Source organism: Hemitrygon akajei, chromosome 2, assembly GCF_048418815.1.
Source record: "Hemitrygon akajei chromosome 2, sHemAka1.3, whole genome shotgun sequence".
In the NCBI taxonomy this organism is placed as follows: Eukaryota; Metazoa; Chordata; class Chondrichthyes; order Myliobatiformes; family Dasyatidae; genus Hemitrygon; species Hemitrygon akajei.
The window spans coordinates 11840292-11859375 of NC_133125.1; the positions used below are offsets into that span (position 1 = coordinate 11840292).

At 43.5% G+C, this 19084-nt stretch overlaps 1 protein-coding gene across 3 annotated transcripts in view; it reads right to left on the reverse strand.

The window, feature by feature from the left end:
• Positions 1–16159: 16159 nt before the first annotated feature.
• The window catches only part of xrcc4 (X-ray repair complementing defective repair in Chinese hamster cells 4), a 375216-nt gene continuing 372291 nt past the window's right edge, over positions 16160–19084 (reverse strand). For all 3 annotated transcript variants that reach the window (XM_073067077.1, XM_073067085.1, XM_073067068.1), the window contains one exon: positions 16160–16348. In XM_073067077.1, the coding sequence (XP_072923178.1) occupies positions 16234–16348 (115 nt within the window). In that variant the 3' untranslated portion in view covers positions 16160–16233. The remainder of the gene's footprint in view (positions 16349–19084) is intronic.

Genomic DNA, 19084 nt, shown 5'->3' on the forward strand with positions numbered 1-19084 from the left:
GATTAAGGGACACACTATCCTAAGTCTTCATAAAAAAATATCAAATTTAAACTGATTTCCTGTGCTGTAAAATTGCTGCCATGCCTGTAAACTCTGCCTACAAGTATTGTCAAGTCTGATGAAATATGCGTTTAGTATAGACGTTTGCATTTTGTACAATTTTGTGTGTCAAAGTAAAAATGTTTGAAAATCTATCAACTTGAATGCTAATAAAATAGTGAAGTGGTTTAAGCAAGTCATGATGATAGAGAGATCAAAGAATAGCTTATGACTTGAGGATCAGATTTTCATGGTGACTGCCATTTTTACAATATATTTACACATGATGTAAACTTAATTATCAAATTAATACATACACAATTAATATATATACAAAGAGGTATAGAGTCCATTATCAGTTGAAGAAAAAGGTAGCATATGTCCTTTTGAATTAATTAAACATGATGTCTTTGAGAGCTGTGAGCAGAGAGCAGAGGCCAGCACGGGTACTGAGACTCAGGGGAAGGCAGCAGAGTGAAAGTCTACACTGTCCTCCCTGGTCTCCACTGTTCTCCCAGCGTCCACTCCCCCTCCCCCTGGCCTACACTGTCCCCCCCGGTCTCCACTGTCCTCCCAGTCTCCACTGTCCTTCCGGTCTCCACTGTCCTCCCAGTCTCCACTGCTGTTCCAGGTCTCCACTGTCCTCCCAGTGTCCATGTGCCCTCCTCCCCCATTTCATTTTCCCCAGCAGTCCATTTCAACTATTTATTCATTTAGAGATACAGCATGGAGCAGGCTATTCCAGCCCAACAGGCCACACTGTCCAGAAACCCACCTATTTAACCCTAGAGTAATCACAGGACAGTTTACAATGACCAATTAACCAATCTTTGGATTGTGGGAGGAAAACAAAGTACCAGAGGAAATCGACATAGTCACGGTGAGTACGTATAAACTCACTACAGTTGGCGACAGAATTGAATTCCAATCTTGGACACTCTGTGCATTAATAATCTCACACTAATCACTATGCTGCCATGGCGACCAATGTCATGTTAGTCTATGTCAGGATGCTGTTCATCAACTACAGCTCAGCATTTAGTACCATTATTCCCACAATCCTGATCGAGAAGTTGCAGAACCTGGGCCTCTGTACCTCCCTCTGCAATTGGATTCTCGACTTCCTAACCAGAAGACCACAATCTGTGCAGATTGATGATAACATCTCCTCCTCGCTGACGATCAACACTGATGCACCTCAGGGGTGTGTGCTTTGCCCACTGCTCTACTCTCTGTATACATATGACTATGTGGCTAGGCATAGCTCAAATACCATCTATAAATTTGCTGACGATACAACCATTGTTGGTAGAATCTCAGATGGTGACGAGAGGGCATACAGGAGTGAGATATGCCAACTAGTGGAATGGTGTCACAGAAACAACCTGGCACTCAACGTTAGTAAGACGAAAGAGCTGATTGTGGACTTCCGGAAGGGTAAGATGAAGGAACACATACCAATCCTCATAGAGGGATCAGAAGCGGAAAGAGTGAGCAGCTTCAAGTTCCTGGGTGTCAAGATCTCTGAGAATCTAACTTAGTCCCAACATATCGACGTAGTTATAAAGAAAGGAAGACAGCAGCTATACTTTATTAAGGAGTTTGAAGAGATTTGGCATGTCAACAAATACACTCAGAAACTTCTATAGTTGTACCATGGAGAGCATTCTGACAGCCTGCATCACTGTCTAGTATGGAAGGTCTCAGAAATCGTCAGCATCTGAGTGACACAATAGCATAGCAATAGCATAATGCTATTACAGTGCAAGCAACCAGGGTTCAATTTCCACCACTGTCTGTGAGGAGTCTGTGTGTTCTCCTGTGACTTCGTGGGTTTCCTCTGGGTGCTCCAATTTCCTCCCATATTCCAAAGACGTACAGGTTAGTAAGTTAATTGCTCACATGGCTTATTGGGCTAGAAGGACCTGTTCCCATTCTGTATCTCTAAATAAATAAAATAATCCTCCCCATTATGGACGTCTCAAAGATGGTCCTGCAGTTCCCTGACTCTAATTTGTACTTCTATGAACATAAGAACCACTTTAGGTAACTCCTGTGTCTGAAAACATTGGAAATGTGACAAGGAACTCATAGAGTTCATTTAGGAGAGTGCAACATTGTCTTGACATAGACTTTGTCACTGGTCATTGAAGACCTTAGTAAAAAATCAACATCATTTAATAACTGTGATCTCAGTCCTGATGAAGGGTCTTGGCATGAAACATCGATGGTTTATTCCTTTCCATAGATGCTGCCTAAGCAGCCACATTCCTCCAGCATTGTGTGTGTGTGTGTTAATATAACAATGTATGCTTTCTCAAGCTCAATAAAAGGAGGGCAGTGGTGGTGCTGGTAGATTGAAATCCAACGTCTGTCTTTGTGGTCCTATGGCTGTCAGAAGATCTCTCAACATGTCCTACACTTGCCCCCTTGTGCCATCTACCCATGTGGGAGCAGAGAGGGTGGCTGATTCTGAAGCCTAGGTATAACTGCACACCACACACTTGTTGCATTTGTTTGGCCTATCATATGGTTGTAAATGGGGAAAAAACGATCCTAAAATCTATCCTAAAGAAAGAACTTCTTTCAGCAAGTTCAAGGGCAGCATTAAATCTTCTCTCTGAAAATAAACCCCATTCCATCATCTTTTTCTCGAAGCGGGGATAACTTCATTTGCAAGGACTTTTCATCATGTTCTCAATATTTATTACTTATTTATTTATTATGATTACTTCTTTTTTTTCTTTCTATTTGCACAGATGGTTGTCCATCCTGTTGGGTGTGGTCTTTCATTGATTTGATCGTGTTCCTTGGAATTAATGTGTGTGCCCGCAAGAAAATGGACAGCACAGTAGTGTGGTGGTGAGCACAATGCTTCACAGTACCAGAGGCCCGGGTTCAATTCCCACTGTTGTCTGTAAGGAGTTTGTACATTTTCTCTGTGATCATGTGGGTTTCCTCCGGGTGCTCCAGTTTCCTTCCACAGTCCAAAGACGTACCAGTTGGTAGGTTAATTCATCATTGTAAATTGGCCCGTGTTTAGTCTAGTGTTAAATTGGGGGCTTCTGGGTGGCACAGCTCAAAAGACTGGAGGGCCTGTTCTTAATAAATAACAAATGAAACTCAGGGTTGTACATGGTGACATATATGTACTCTCATAATAAACTTACTTTGATCTTTGAAGTTTGGTATTTTCTAAGGCCGCTCTTATATTGATTAATTTTCATTTAATGGTTGCAGCAAGCAATGCAAATTGTACATAAAGTATTCCGAAAGTAGTCTTATCAATGAGTTATAGCTAACCTGTTTTGAGTTGTAATTAAACATCCGTGATCCTAAGGCCGGAGTAGCTGACATTTACTGCATACAACTTCCATAAAAAATTCTTTCTGCTACTCATAATTTACTTTAGACTCTCTTCATTGCTCCATTCCCTTTGCACTGGTTATCTTGGCAGAGAGCTGAAGTCCACTCCAGCTTTTAATGCATTAGAAGTGACAGCTTCCAGATTAGCATTCTTCAAAGAAATGGAAAGAAAACCTGAACAGATTCCTGTGAAATTTTACGGCTGCAAATGATCATATGTACATATAATTTACAGACCTTACATCAAATGGTTGAAGATAGAAAATACCTCTGCTACTTGCACTTCTGAATTAAATGCAGCCTTAGGCTGTTTGAAGTATGAATAAGCAAGGAACTTCTCTGTAGAAATCCATAATATTTTTAAAAATACACTAAATCAGTCATAGAAAAATACAGCACAGAATCAGGACTTTGACCCATCTAGTCCATGCCAAACAATTTAAACTGCCTTCTCCCATCAAACTGCACCAGGACCACAGCTTTCCATACCCCTTCCATGCATGTACCTATCCAAACTTCTCTTAAACGTTGACATTGAGCTCTCATGCACCACTTGCGCTCGTTCCACACTTACCTGACTCTCTGAGTAAAGAAGTTTCCCTCATGTTCCACTTAAACTTTTCATCTTTCACCCTTAACCATCACCTTCAGTCGTAGTCTCACTCAACCACAGTGGAAAAGCCTGCTTACATTTACCCCTCATAATTTTGTATACCTCTATCAAATCTCCTCTCAATCTTCTATGTTCCAAGGATATCAGAACCAGGTTTAATATGGTGTCTAATATGATGCGAAGTTTGTTGTTTTGTGGCAGCAGTACAAAGCAAAGACATAAAATCATTATATATTACACAAAATAAATATCACAAAAATTAATAACAAGATAGTGTTCATGAACAATTCATAAATCTGATGATGGAGGGGAAGAAACTGCTCCTAAATCATTTAGTTTGAGTGTTCAGGTGCCTATACCTCCTCCCTGTTGGTAATAATGAGAAGGGGACGTCCCAGATGGCAATGCCCCTTGGTGATGGATGTCTTCTTGAGGCATCACCTTTAGAACAGGGGTCACCAACCTTTTTTGCACCGCGGACTGGTTTAATATTGACAATATTCTTGCGGACTGGCCAATCGGGGGGGAGGGGGAGGTGGTGCGGTGGGGGTGGTAATCACGACCGGAGTATAGGTGATAAGTCAACTATGAGTCACTTATAAGTGGCTAATACACTCAATTTCGTTTCTTAAAGGGTTTATCTAATGAATTTAATATTAAACACACAGCGCATATTTTCCTCGCATGAATATAGTGATAAGTCAATTATAACTGACTTATAAGTCAATAGCATCATAACATTTTAAGTAATGTTTGGATATTAAACACACAGCGCATATTTACCGTGTATGAACATATAAAATCATTGCACCAGTGAGAGGACAAGGTAAGGGCCGGAGGTCCCCGTACCGGGGCCGCGGCAGCTGCAGTCTGGAGAGAGCAGCCAACAAAAGTTTGGCTCGAGGGATGGCTTTCAGTAGATCACAGCGAGGTAGCTGCTCTGCTGCTTATGAAATCCCGAGTCCTAATTAGGTTGTCTGCGAATATTTTAGCACCGGGTTCCCCACGAACATTTGGTGTGCTAAACAGGTTTAGTGGTGGCGCCCATCTGTCCGCATCCCAGGCCAGTAGCAACGACATTTCTCGCCGGCTGCGCGAGGCGGCCGGTTACCCGAGGCCAACCAGTGATCCCTGCGCTAGGGTATCACTGCGTTTAGGCGACTGATGACCTCGCGTGCGTTCAAGTTCAACAGTGGGCGTGACAGGGAATAAGGAAAGGTGCAGCTGACTCATATTGTTTCATATCGCCAAATCATATAATTTCCTCGTGGCCCGGTAGCACATGCTTTGGGGACCACTTCTTTAGAAGACCTCCTCATTGGTGGGGAGGGTTGTGCCCATGATGGAGCTGGCAGAGTCTACAACCCTCTTGCGATGCTGTGCATTGGAGGCTCCATCCAAGGTGGTGATGCAGCCAGTTAGAATGCTCCCCACTGTACATCGATAGTACATATAAGTATCTCCTATGCCATACTTTTACAGTAAATGATTATGTAATGTAACGACCCCCCTTGGTCCATCCATCTTGCTTCAGCATTATGATCAGGCTGATCTTCCACCAAAGCAAACTAGTGGAGGAACTCATAAGATCATAAGACATAAATTATTTCGTCAGCAGTTTGAACAGGGCACGACTGCACAAGCGCGTGGAGGTCGGCCAGTGAGAACAGCGGGAAGAGTTTAAAAGGAAGACAGACATACAGAGCGGTCATCAGAGGAGCAGGCGATGGAGTAGAGGGAGACAGAGTAGGAAGGCTTTGGCTCAGTGGGGCTTCGGCGATAAAGGGTCGAGGCGAGGTAGGTTATCTGTTTGAAATAAAAAGGGAGTATGTGTGTGAGGCCGGTTTTCTGTGCTCGGTGTCAGATGTGGGAAGTCCTGGAGACTCCCAGTCTCCCGGATGACCACATCTGCACCAGGTGCGTCGAGCTGCAGTTCCTTAGAGACCACGTTAGGGAACTGGAGATGCAGCTCGATGACCTTCGTCTGGTCAGGGAGAGTGAGGAGGTGATAGAGAGGAGCTATAGGCAGGTAGTCACCCCGGGACCACAGGAGACAGAGAAGTGGGTAACAGACAGGAGAGGGAAGGGCAAGAAGCAGGTACTAGAGAGTACCCCTGTGGCTGCCCCCTTAACAATAAGCATTCCTGCTTGAGTACTGTTGCGGGGGGGGGGGAACAGCCTTCCTGGGGGAAGCAACAGTGGTCGCGCCTCTGGCACTGAGTCTAATCCTGTGGCTCAGAAGGGTAGGGAAAGGAAGAGGATGGCAGCAGTGATAGGGGATTCTATAGTTAGCGGGTCAGATGGATGATTCTGTGGACGCAGGAAAGAAACACGGATGGTAGTTTGCCTCCCAGATGCCAGGGTTCGGGATGTTCTGATCGCATTCACGATATCTTGAAGTGGGAAGGAGAACAGCCAGCGGTTGTGGTGCATATTGGTACCAATGACATAAGTATGAAAAGGGAAGAGGTCCTGAAAATAGACTACAGGAAGTTAGGAAAGATGCTGAGGAGCAGGACCACAAAGGTAGTCACCTCTGGATTACTGCCTGTGCCACGTGACAGTGAGTATAGGAATAGAATGAGGTGGAGGATAAATGTGTGGCTGAGGGATTGGAGCAGGGGGCAGGGATTCAGATTTCTGGATCATTGGGACCTCTACTGGGGCAGGTGTGACCTGTACAAAAAGGACGAGTTGCACTTGAATCCGAGGGGGACCAATATCCTGGTGGGAAGGTTTGCAAAGGCTACTGGGGAGAGTTTAAACTAGAATTGCTGAGGGGTGGGAACCGAACTGAAATGACGGAGGAAAGGGAGGTTGGCTCACAAATACAGAAAGTTTGGAGACAGTGTGAAAGGGAGGATAGGCAGGTGATAGAGAAGGGACGTGCTCAGTCCGATGGTTTGAGATGTGTCTATTTTAATGCGAGGAGTATCATGAATAAAGCGGATGAGCTTAGAGCGTGGATCAGCACTTGGAGCTATGATGTTATGACCATTACAGAGACTTGGATGGTGCAGGGGCAGGAATGGCTACTTCAAGTGCCAAGCTTTAGATGTTTCAGAAAGGATAGGGAGGGAGGCAAAAGAGGTGGGGGAGTGGCACTGTTGATCAGAGATAGTGTCATGGCTGCAGAAAAGGAGGAAGTCATGGAGGGGTTGTCTATGGAGTCTCTGTGGCTGGAAGTTAGGAATAGGAAGGGGTCAATAACTCTACTGGGTGTTTTTTATAGACCATCCAATAGTAACAGGGACACCGAAGAGCAGATAGGGAGACAGATTCTGGAAAGGAGTAATAATAGCAGGGTTGTTGTGGTGGGAGATATTAATTTCCCAAATATTGAGTGGCACCTCCCTAGAGTGAGGGGTTTAGATGGGGTGGAGTTTGTTAGGTGTGTTCAGGAAGGTTTCTTGACACAATTTGTAGATAAGCCTACAAGAGGAGAGGCTGTACTTGATCTGGTATTGGGAAATGAACCTGGTCAGGTCTCTCAGTGGGAGAGCATTTTGGAGATGGTGATCACAATTCTATCTCCTTTACCATACCATTGGAGAGGGATAGGAACAGACAAGTTAGGGAAACGTTTAATTGGAGTAAGGGGAACTATGAGACTATCAGGCAGGAACGTGGAAGCATAAATTGGATACAGATGTTCTCAGGGAAATGTACGGAAGAAATGTGGCAAATGTTCAGGGGATATTTGTGTGGGGTTCTAAGTAGGTACGTTCCAATGAGACACGGAAAGGAAGGTACGGTACAAGATCCATGGTGCACAAAGGCTGTTGTAAATCTAGTCAAGACGAAAAGAAGAGCGTATGAAAAGTTCAAAAAACTAGGTAATGATATAAATCTAGAAGATTGTATGGCTAGCAGGAAGGAGCTTAAGAATGAAATTAGGAGAGCCAGAAGGGGCCATGTGAAGGCCTTGGTGGACAGGAATAAGGAAACCCCAAGGCATTCTACAAGTATGTGAAGAGCAAGAGGATAAGATGTGAGAGAATAGGACCAATCCAGTGTGACAATGGAAAACTGTGTATGGAACTGGAGAAGATAGCGGAGGTACTTAATGAGTACTTTGTTTCAGTATTCACTACAGAAAAGGATCTTGGTGATTGTAGGGATGGCTTGCAGTGGAGTGAAAAGTTGAAGAATGTAGATATTAAGAAAGCTGGAGCTTTTGGAAAAAATCGAGTTGGATAAGTCACAGGGAACGGATGGTACGTACTCCAGGCTACTGTGGGAAGCGAGGAAGGAGACTGCTGAGCCGCTGGCGATGATCTTTGCATCACCAATGGGGATGAGAGAGGTTCCGGAGGATTGAAGGGTTGCAGATGTTGTTCCCTTATTCAAGAAAGGGAGTAGAGATAGCCCAGGAAATTATAGACCAGTGAGTCTTACTTCAGTGGTTGGTAAGTTGATGGAGAAGATTCTGAGGGGCAGGATTTATGAACATTTGGAGAGGCATAATATGATTAGGAGTAGTCAGCATGGCTTTATCAAAGGCAGGTCGTGCCTTACGAGCCTGGTTGAATTTTTTGAGGATGTGACTAAACACATTGATAAAGGTAGAACCATAGATGTAGTGTATATGGATTTCAGCAAGGCATTTGATGAGGTACCCCATGCAAGGCTTACTGAGAAAATAAGGAGGCATGGGATCCAAGGGGACATTGCTTTGTGGATCCAGAACTGGCTAGCCCACAGAAGGCAAAGAGTGGTTGTAGACGGGTCATATTCTGCATGGAGGCCGGTGACCAGTGGTGTGCCTCAGGGATCTGTTCTGGGACCCCTACTCTTAGTGATTTTTATAAATGATGTGGATGAGGAAGTGGAGGGATGGGTTAGTAAATTTGCTGATGACACAAAGGTTGGGGGTGTTGTGGATAGTGTGGAGGGCTGTCAGAAGTTATAACAGGACATTGACAGGATGCAAAACTGGGCTGAGAAGTGGCAGATGGAGTTCAACCCAGATAATTGTGAGGTGGTTCATTTTGGTAGGTCAAATACGATGGCAGAATATAGTATTAATGGTAAGACTCTTGGCAGTGTGGAGGATCAGAGGGATCTTGGGGTCCGAGTCCATAGTACTCTCAAAGCTGCTATGCAGGTTGACTCTGTGCATACAGTGCACTGGCCTTCATCAATCGTGGGATTGAGTTTAAGAGCTGAGAGGTAATGTTGCAGCTATTTAGGACCCTGGTCAGACACCACTTGGAGTACTGTGCTCAGTTCTGGTCGCCTCACTACAGGAAGGATGTGGAAACCATAGAAAGGGTGCAGAGGAGATTTACAAGGATGTTGCCTGAATTGGGGAGCATGCCTTATGAGAATAGGTTGAGTGAACTCAGCCTTTTTTCCTTGGAGCAACGGAGGATGAGAGATGACTTGATAGAGGTGTACAAGATAATGAGAGGCATTGATTGTGTGGATAGTCAGAGGCCTTTTCCCAGGGCTGAAATGGTTAGCATGAGAGGGCATAGTTTTAAGGTGCTTGGAAGTAGGTACAGAGAAGTCAGGGTTACGTTTTATACGCAGAGAGTGGTGGGTGTGTGGAATGGGCTGCCAGCGGCGGAAATGATAGGGTCTTTTAAGAGATTCCTGGATGGCCACACGGAGCTGTGGTAAACTATGTAGACCTGTCTGGACACACCCCTCTGATGACTGCTCCTGTGGCTCCTCCCACAGACCTCTGTGTAAGGGCAATTGGGGCACTGCTCTTCCCTCAGTCTTCGAGATGTCGTGCTCCCTTTTGCTGCTAATAAAAGCCTATCATTCACTTCCAGTCTCCGAGAGTTATTGATGGTGCATCAGGAGCTTAGAGGAATAGAGGGCTATGGGTAAAGCCTAGGTAGTTCTAAGGTAGGGACATGTTCCTTTGTGGGCCGAAGGGCCAGTATTGTGCTGTATGTTATCTATGTTTCTATAAAACCAGAATTATGCCATTCAGCCCATCAAGTCTGCTCTGCCATAGCTGATAGCTCATAGCTGATTTACCTTCCCTTTCAGCCCCATTCTCCTGTGTTCTCCCTGTGACCTTTGCATCCTTACTTACTAATCAAGAACCTATCAACCTCCATTTTAATTATACTCAGTGACTTAGTCTCCTCAGCCGCCTGTGGCAATGAATTCTACAGATTCACCACCCTCTGGCTCAAGAAATTCCTTCTTATTGCTGTTCTGAAGGACCATCCTTTTAATTTGAGGCTGTGCCATCTGGTCCTGAACTCTCCCACTATTGATAATATCCTCTCCGTCCATTTTTCTAGGATTTTTAATATTTGATAGTTTCAGTGAGGCCCCCCTCATTCTTCTAAGCTCCAGTGAGTACAGGTCTGGGTCTGTCAAAGGCTCCTCGTATATTAACCCTTTCATTCCTGAGATTATTCTCATGCACCTCCTCTGGACATCTATAACGCTGGCAAATCTTTTTTTAGATAAGGGCCCAAATGCAAACCCTCCATTTTTCCGCCATTCATTTGCTTCTCTTATACAATACAAGATGATGAGAGGCATGAATTGAGTGGCTGCCCAGCTCCTTTTTCCCAGGGGGAATCGACTAATATGAGGGGACATAATTTTAAGGGAATTGGAGCAAAGTATCGGGGGATATTAAAGGTAAGTGGTTTTTTTACACAGAGTGGTGGGTGCATGGAACGTGCTGCCAGGGTAGATGGTAGAGGCAGGTACATTATGGGTATTTGTGATTGTGATTCTGATAATATAGCTGTCCTTCTCCTACCTGCATGCAGGCAGAAACTAAAGAGCAGAGCTCCAGAAATTAGGACAACAAAGAGGTGGTTGAAGGATCCAGAGGGGCGGCTATGGGATTACTTCGAGTCGTGGGTTCGACCATGTTCAAGGATTCATCTGTGCATTTGAATGAATACACCATGGTCATCATGGAATTCATTAAAACAGTTGTAGACAAGTGTGTCCCCACAAAATCATTCAGTCTTCCTCAACCGGAAGCGCTGGATGGATCTGCAATCTGCTGCAGGCCAGATCAGAGACATTCAGGCCTAGTGACCAAGAAAGTTACAGGAGGTCAAGGTACGATCTCCGGAAAGCCATCTCACCAGCGAAGTGGCAATTCCAGACAAAACTTGAATCAACGGAGGATGCTCGACAGTTATGGCAGGGCTTGAATGCTATCACCTCCTCTAACGTAAAATCAAGTGACATAGGTGACAACAGGGCTTCACTTCCAGTTGAGCTCAATGCCTTCTATGCTGCCTTTGACCGTCAAAACATGGAGGAACCATCACTAACTCCCACAGTCCCTGATGATCCTGTGATTTCAGTCTCTGAGGCTGTCGTGCAAGCAGCCTTCAGGAGGGTGAACCCACGAAAAGTATCCAGCCCAGGCGGATTACCTGCCCGATAAACAAAGACCCGTGCTGATCAACTGAGTGGTGTGTTCACTGATATCTTTCATCGGATGCTTCAGCAGTCTGGGGTGCCCACCAGCTTCAAGCTGGCCGCAATCATACCGTGATTAAGAAGAACACGGTAACCTGCCTCAATGATATCATCCATTAGCACTTATATCCACTGTGATGAAGTGTTTTGAGAGGTAGATGATGAAACACGTCAACTACTGCCCTGAGAAACGACTTGGATCTGCTCCAATCTGCCTACCAGCTCAACAGGTCTACAGCAGATGTCATTTCATTGGCTCTTCACTCAACCCTGCAATATCCGAACAGCAAAGATCTATACATCAGGATGCTCGTTATCGACATCATCCCCTCAAAACTAATCAATAAGCTTCAAGACTGTGGTCTCAATACCTCCTTGTATAATTGGATTTTCAATATCCTCACTTGCAGACAACAATCAGTTTGCATTGGCAACAACATCTCTTCCACAATCTCCATCAGCACGGGTGCGGCACAAGGATGTGCCCTTGGCCCCCTGCTCTGCTCGCTTCATACTTACGACTGTGTGGCTAAGCACAGCTCCAATGCCATTTTCAACTTTGCTGATGACATCACTGTCATTGGCCAAATCAAAGGTGGTGACGAATCAGCACCTGGGAGGGAGATCGTAAACCTGGCTGAGTGGTGCCACGACGACAACCTCTCACTCAATGTCAGCAAGACTTGGAGCTGATTATTAATTTCAAGAGGAGGAAAGTAGGGATTCAAGAGCCAGTCCTCATTGTGAGATTAAAGGTGGTGAGAGTCAGTAAATTCCTCAGTGTTATCATTTCAGAGGACTTGTCCTGGGTCCAGCAATTACAAAGGAAGCACAGAATCGCCTCCACTTCCTTTGAAGTTTACAAAGGTTTGGCATGACATCTAATACTTTGATAAACTTCTATAGATGTGTGGTGGAGAGTAAATTGGCTGGCTGCATCACAGCCTGGTACGGAAACACCAATGCCCTTGAATGGAAAATCCTGCAAAAAGTAGTGGATACGACCCAGTCCATCATGGGCAAAGCCCTCCCCACCACTGAGCACCTCTACACAGAGCACTGTCACAGGAAGGCATCCTCCATCATCAGGGACCCCCACCAGCCAGGACGTGCTCTCTTCTTGGTGCTGCCATCATGAAGAGCCTCAGGAGTCACACTACCAGGTTCAGTAACAATTATTACCCCTCAACCATTAGGCTCTTGAACCAGTGGGGATAACTTCACTCAACTTCACTTGCCTAAAACCTATGGACTCACTTCAAGTACATTTCATCCAGTGTTGTCAAAATGTATTGCTTATTTATTTATCATCATTTTTTCTCTTTTGTACTTGCACAATTTGTTGTCTTTTGCACGTTGGTTGTTTGTCCATCTTGTTGGGTGTGGTCTGTCATCGATTCTATTCTGGTTCTTGGATTTATTGCATATGCCCGCAAGAAAACGAATCTCAGGGTTATATATATAACCATATAACAATTACAGCACGGAAACAGGCCATCTCGATCCTTCTAGTCCGTGCCGATGCTTACACTCACCTAGTCCCACTGGCCCACACTCAGCCCATAACCCTCCATTCCTTTCCTGTCCATATACCTATCCAATTTTACTTTAATTGACAATACCGAACCTGCCTCTACCACTTCTACTGGAAGCTCATTCCACACAGCTACCACTCTCTGAGTAAAGAAATTCCCCCTCGTGCTACCATTAAACTTTTGCCCCCTAACTCTCAAATCATGTCCTCTTGTTTGAATCTCCCCTACTTTCAATGGAAAAAGCCTATCCACGTCAACTCGATCTATCCCCCTCATTATTTTAAATACCTCTATCAAGTCCCCCCCAACCTCCTACGCTCCAAAGAATAAAGACCTAACTTGTTCAGCCTTTCACTGTAACTTAGGTGCTGAAACCCAGGTAACATTTTTGTAAATCTTCTCTGTACTCTCTCTATTTTGTTGATATCTTTCCTATAATTCGGTGACCAGAACTGTACACAATACTCCAAATTCGGCCTTACCAATGCCTTGTACAATTTTAACATTACATCCCAACTCCTATACTCAATGCTCTGATTTATAAAGGCCAGCATACCAAAAGCTTTCTTAACCACCCTATCCACATGAGATTCCACCTTCAGGGAACTATGCACCATTATTCCTAGATCACTTTGTTCTACTGCATTCTTCAATGCCCTACCATTTACGATGTATTTCCTATTTGGATTATTCCTACCAAAATGTAGCACCTCACACTTATCAACATTAAACACCATCTGCCATCTTTCAGCCCACTCTTCTAACTGGCCTAAATCTCTCTGCAAGCTTTGAAAACCTACTTCATTATCCACAATGCCACCTACCTTAGTATCATCTGCACACTTACTAATCCAATTTACCACCCTATAATCCAGATCATTAATGTATATGACAAACAACATTGGACCCAATACAGATCCCTGAGGCACACCACTAGTCACCGGCCTCCAACCTGACAAACAGTTATCCACCACTACTCTCTGGCATCTCCCATTCAGCCACTGTTGAATCCATTTTACTACTTCAATATTAATACCTAATGATTGAACCTTCCTAACTAACCTTCCGTGCGGAACCTTGTCAAAGGCCTTACTGAAGTCCATATAGACAAATCCACTGTTTACCCTCGTCAATTTTCCTCGTAACTTCTTCAAAAAATTCAATAAGATTTGTCAAACATGACCTTCCATGCACAAATCCATGCTGACTATTCCTAATCAGGCCCTGTCTATCCAGGTAATTATATATACCATCTCTAAGAATACTTTCCATTAATTTACCCACCACTCACGTCAAACTGACAGGCCTATAATTGCTAGGTTTACTCTTAGAACCCTTTTTAAACAATGGAACCACATGAGCAATATGTCAATCCTCTCCGGCACCATCCCCGTTTCTAATGACATTTGAAATATTTCTGTCAGAGCCCCTGCTATTTCTACACCAACTTCCCTCAAGGTCCTAGGGAATATCCTGTCAGGACCCAGAGATTTATCCACATTTATATTCCTTAAAAGTGCCAGTCCTTCCTCCTCTTTAATTGTCATAGTTTCCATAACTTCCCTACTTGTTTCCCTAACTTACACAATTCAATATCCTTCTCCTTAGTGAATACCGAAGAAAAGAAATTGTTCAAAATCTCCCCCATCTCTTTCGGCTCCACACATAGCTGTCCACTCTGATTCTCTAAGGGACCAATTTTATCCCTCACTATCCTTTTGCTATTAATATAACTGTAGAAACCCTTCGGATTTATTTTCACCTTACTTGTCAAAGCAACCTCATATCTTCTTATAGCTTTTCTAATTTCTTTCTTAAGATTCTTTTTACATTCTTTAAATTCCTTGAGCACCTCATTTACTCCATGCTGCCTATATTTATTATAGATCTCCCTCTTTTTCCGAACCAAATTTCCAATATTTCTTGAAAATATATGGTGACTTAGGTGTACTTTGAGAATAGATTTACTATGAACTTTATCGAGTCACCTCTCGTTTTGTGTCGTTCCAAAGTGAAAAGCCCTTGGTCGCTCAAACTTTCTTCATAAGGCATAAGACACACAAATAAATAAAGTTTAGGTGAGTAACAAGAAACTATACTTGCTGGTTAATTAAGAGTTATGTATCCATCACTGACAAAAATATTAAGATTTTAAAAGGCTTTAAGTCTTTAGAAGAAACTTATGGGATGCGACCCAACTGCCTTTTCCCTCACCTCATCTCAGCTATCACCTCCTCCTTCCTCTCCCTCCACCTTTTTTTTTCTGGATTCAACCCTTTTGCTTTCCAGTCCAGCCTGAAACGTCGACTGTTTATTCATTTCCATAGATCCTGCTACTTGAGCTGCTGAGTTCCTCCAGCATTTTGTGTGTGTTACTTGGATTAGATCGTAGGAGATATAATGAAAGATTGGACAAACTTGCGTTCCTCTCCCCAGACCATTGCGACTGACGGGAGACCTGACAGAGGTATTTATAATTACGAGAAAGAAAGATAGGCTAAGCAATCAGAGGCTTTCTCCAGAGTAGAAATGTCAAACACCAGACAGCACGCTTTAACATTCGAGGGTGGAAGTTTAAAGGTGATGATATTTGGCAAGGTTTCTTTACAACAGAGAGTGGTAGGTGCCTGGAGTGGGTTTATTTGCTTACTTAGCGACACAGCGCAGGATAGGCCCTTCTAGCCATTTGAGCCATGTTGCCACAGTAACCCCTGACAAACCCGATTAGCCCTAAACCCACACATTTCACAGGGTGGATATACAGAGACTCCTTTCAGAACTGAACTCTGGAATGCCCCAAGCTGTAAGAGCACCGTGCTTACCGTGGCGCCCACGGGCTACCAGAGGTGGTTGTAGAAGCAGGCACTTCAGTAGAGTTTAAGAGATAGACACATGAATATGAAACGAATGGAGTTATATTGATGTAGTCGTAAAGTCACCGAGAACTACAGCACAGAAAAAAGACCCTTCAGCCCATCTGGATATGCAGTATAAATCAGCATCAAGATCAGCACAACGTCACAGACTGTCCAGTGCTATACTGTTCTAGGTTCTATGTTCTTGATGAATAATATATTGAAGAAATGTTGTAGGTCATTGACATTTCCCATGCTGTTTTTGTGAATACTGGGTGATGTCTACAAGTGTGTCCATTACACAACCGGCTGTACCTCTCACAAAGTCTGCATTTCAGGATAAACAACACATGTAGTTTATTTGGTATTCTCAGCGTACATCATTCATTTCAAAAAGAAAGGGTGTTTAGATATTGTCAAAAAGATTATCTGCTTCGACAGTGTTGGGCAACGTTGACAATGATTGATCTTCTTCATCTTTTTTATTGCTGATTGATGACCCAGGACTCACAGGGTATGACCTGTAACATAATCATAAAAATAAATGATAAATAACAGTAGTTCACTAACAATTGTAATGATTTTTGCTTTGGATACTAATGACTGCATCTCCTGCATGGTCAAAGAAGTACTGACGACCAGTACTTGTCATTGAAACTTCACAATATTATAATATAAAACAGTCCCCATTAAAAGCATAGACTCGAGAGATTCTGGAGATCTTGTCCTGTTGAAGGATCTTGGTTCAAAATGCCAGCTGTTTATTCTCCTCCATAGATGCTGCCTGACCTGTTGAGTTCCTCCATCATTTTAGTGTCTCTTGCTCCCATTAAAGGCAAGTTGAAATTTAGGAATCATTTGGAAACTAAATGTTGGCATTTCTTAGAGTGTTACAGCTCAGAAGTGGGTCATATGGCCCATTCAACCCCCACTGAAATGCTTTTCCACCTAGATCCATCGAGCAGCACCTGGGCCATAGCCCTCCATATCCCTCCCATCCATGTACTTATCCAAACTTCTATTAAATGCTGAATCATACCAGTATCCACTGCTTGCACTGGCAGCACATTCCATATTCTTACCACCTTTTGAGTGAAGAAGTTCCCCATTAGGCTCCCTTTAAATATTCCCCCTTCCATCCTTAACCTATGAGCTCTACCTCAGTTGAAAAAGCCTGCTTGCATTTACCCTATCTATACCCCTCATAATTTTGTATATCTCTACCAAATCTCCTCTCATTGCAGATACTTCAGGGAATAAAGTACTAAGGTATTCAACCTTTCTTTATGAGCCAAGTCCAAACAACATCCTTGTAAACTTTCTCAGCACACTCTCAATCTCATTGATATACTTCCTGTAGGTAGGTGACCAGAATCACTATTGGCATCTCCGAGCTGACGGTAGGTGGCCAGAATTGCACACAGTACTCCAAATTTGGCTTAGTTATTCATCTAATTTTAACCCACGGAAGAAATCTGTCATGAAATAATAAAGTAGTGATGGTGGGGGACGTGGAAGGGTGGCTAAGTGAGTGGAAGTGTTGATCAGTCTTACTTAGTAACTGTAACTACTTAGTAACTGTTTTTGAGTCTGGTGGTCTTGGTGAGGATGTTATGTAGCCTCGTCCCTGATGGGAGTGGGACAAACAGTCCAAGAGTAGGGTGGGTGGGATCCTTCATGATATTGCTGGCCTTATTTATTGAGATACAATGAGGAATCGGCCCTTCCAGCCTTTGAGCCACACCACCCAGCAATCTCTCATTTTAATCTACTCACAATTTAGCCTACTCACGGGACAATTTACAATGACCAATTAACCATGTCCTTGGACTGTGGGAGGAAACCAGTGCGCCTGACGGAAACCCACACACTCACGGGAGAACGTACAAACTCCTTACAGACAGCGGCAGGAATTGAACCTGGGTCACCGGTACCGTAAAGCATTGTGATAACCGCTACACTACGGTGCTGCCCCTTTCTGTATGTATGACCTTGATGGTGGGTAGGCTGGTGCAGGTGATGTGTTGGGCAGTTTCAAAACCTGTTGCAGAACCTTCCTATCCTCCACAGTGCAGTTTCCATACCGTGCACACACAACACAAGCAAACAGATGAGTCTTGGTTAGCTTGGGTGCACTGGTAGAAGGCGGTTCTGGTCTTGGACACACACATGTGGCTGTGAACATAACAGTAAAAACCAGGTGAGATGGGTAGATGTGTGCTGCTGAACTAGGTGCTCGGCAGAATGTTCACAACAATCTGACGGTCTCATCCAGCACAATCAGTTCAATGATTATCATCTCCCAGGTGTTGTGGTAAACATACAAGATTGGTCTTTGGTATGTCTCTGCACTATTTCACCTAATAATGTCTGGTGCAAAATTTTGAAACAGCTCTGAGAATCTAAACAGGCAAGCAGACAATACGTAGAGACCAATTCAAATGTACATTTTGGTCATGGTTTTATTTTCAAGTAAAGATTGGCTTTATTTGTCATGTGTACATCAAAACATACTGTAAAATGCATTGTTTTGTATTAACGACCAACACAGTCCAAGGTTGTGCTGGGGGTAGCCCACTAATGTTGCCATGCTTCTGGCATCAACATAGCATGCCCGTAACTCCTTAACCCTAACCTGTACAATCAGGAATGTGGTAGGAAACTGGAGCATCTGAAACCCACGCGGTCACAGGGAGAACGCACAAACTCCTTACAGACAGTGGCAGAAATTGAATCCCGATTGGTGATCACTGGTGCTGTGAAGTGCTATGCTAACTGCTACGTGACCACTTTGCCTACAAAATAGTACATTTTCAATTATACCTCACAATCTTGAGATGTCAGGATGTTTAATATCTATTTGACATTTTACAAATAGTTATATGAGTGCACATAATTTACTATGGAAATATGAACAGAACTGAAGAGCATCATTAATATTTACAACAATTTTCTTGATTAAATTGAATTTATTAAACAATCTATGATAAACCAACATACTGAACAAAGGGTTTCTGCCAGATTTTAACCATGTCTGCATATGACAAATTTAAAAAATCAAGGACAATTTAGCACCACTTTAGATTACACTGTAATCTCTGCACTAGTCTACTGGTTGGTACTCATTACATCTATTATTACCATGTTTAATGTGAATAAGAAATTTCAATGTACCCTGGTGTACATGACCAATAAACTATTATACAGTCGACCCTCCTTATCCGCGGGGGATTGGATCCAAGAGCCCCCGCGGATAC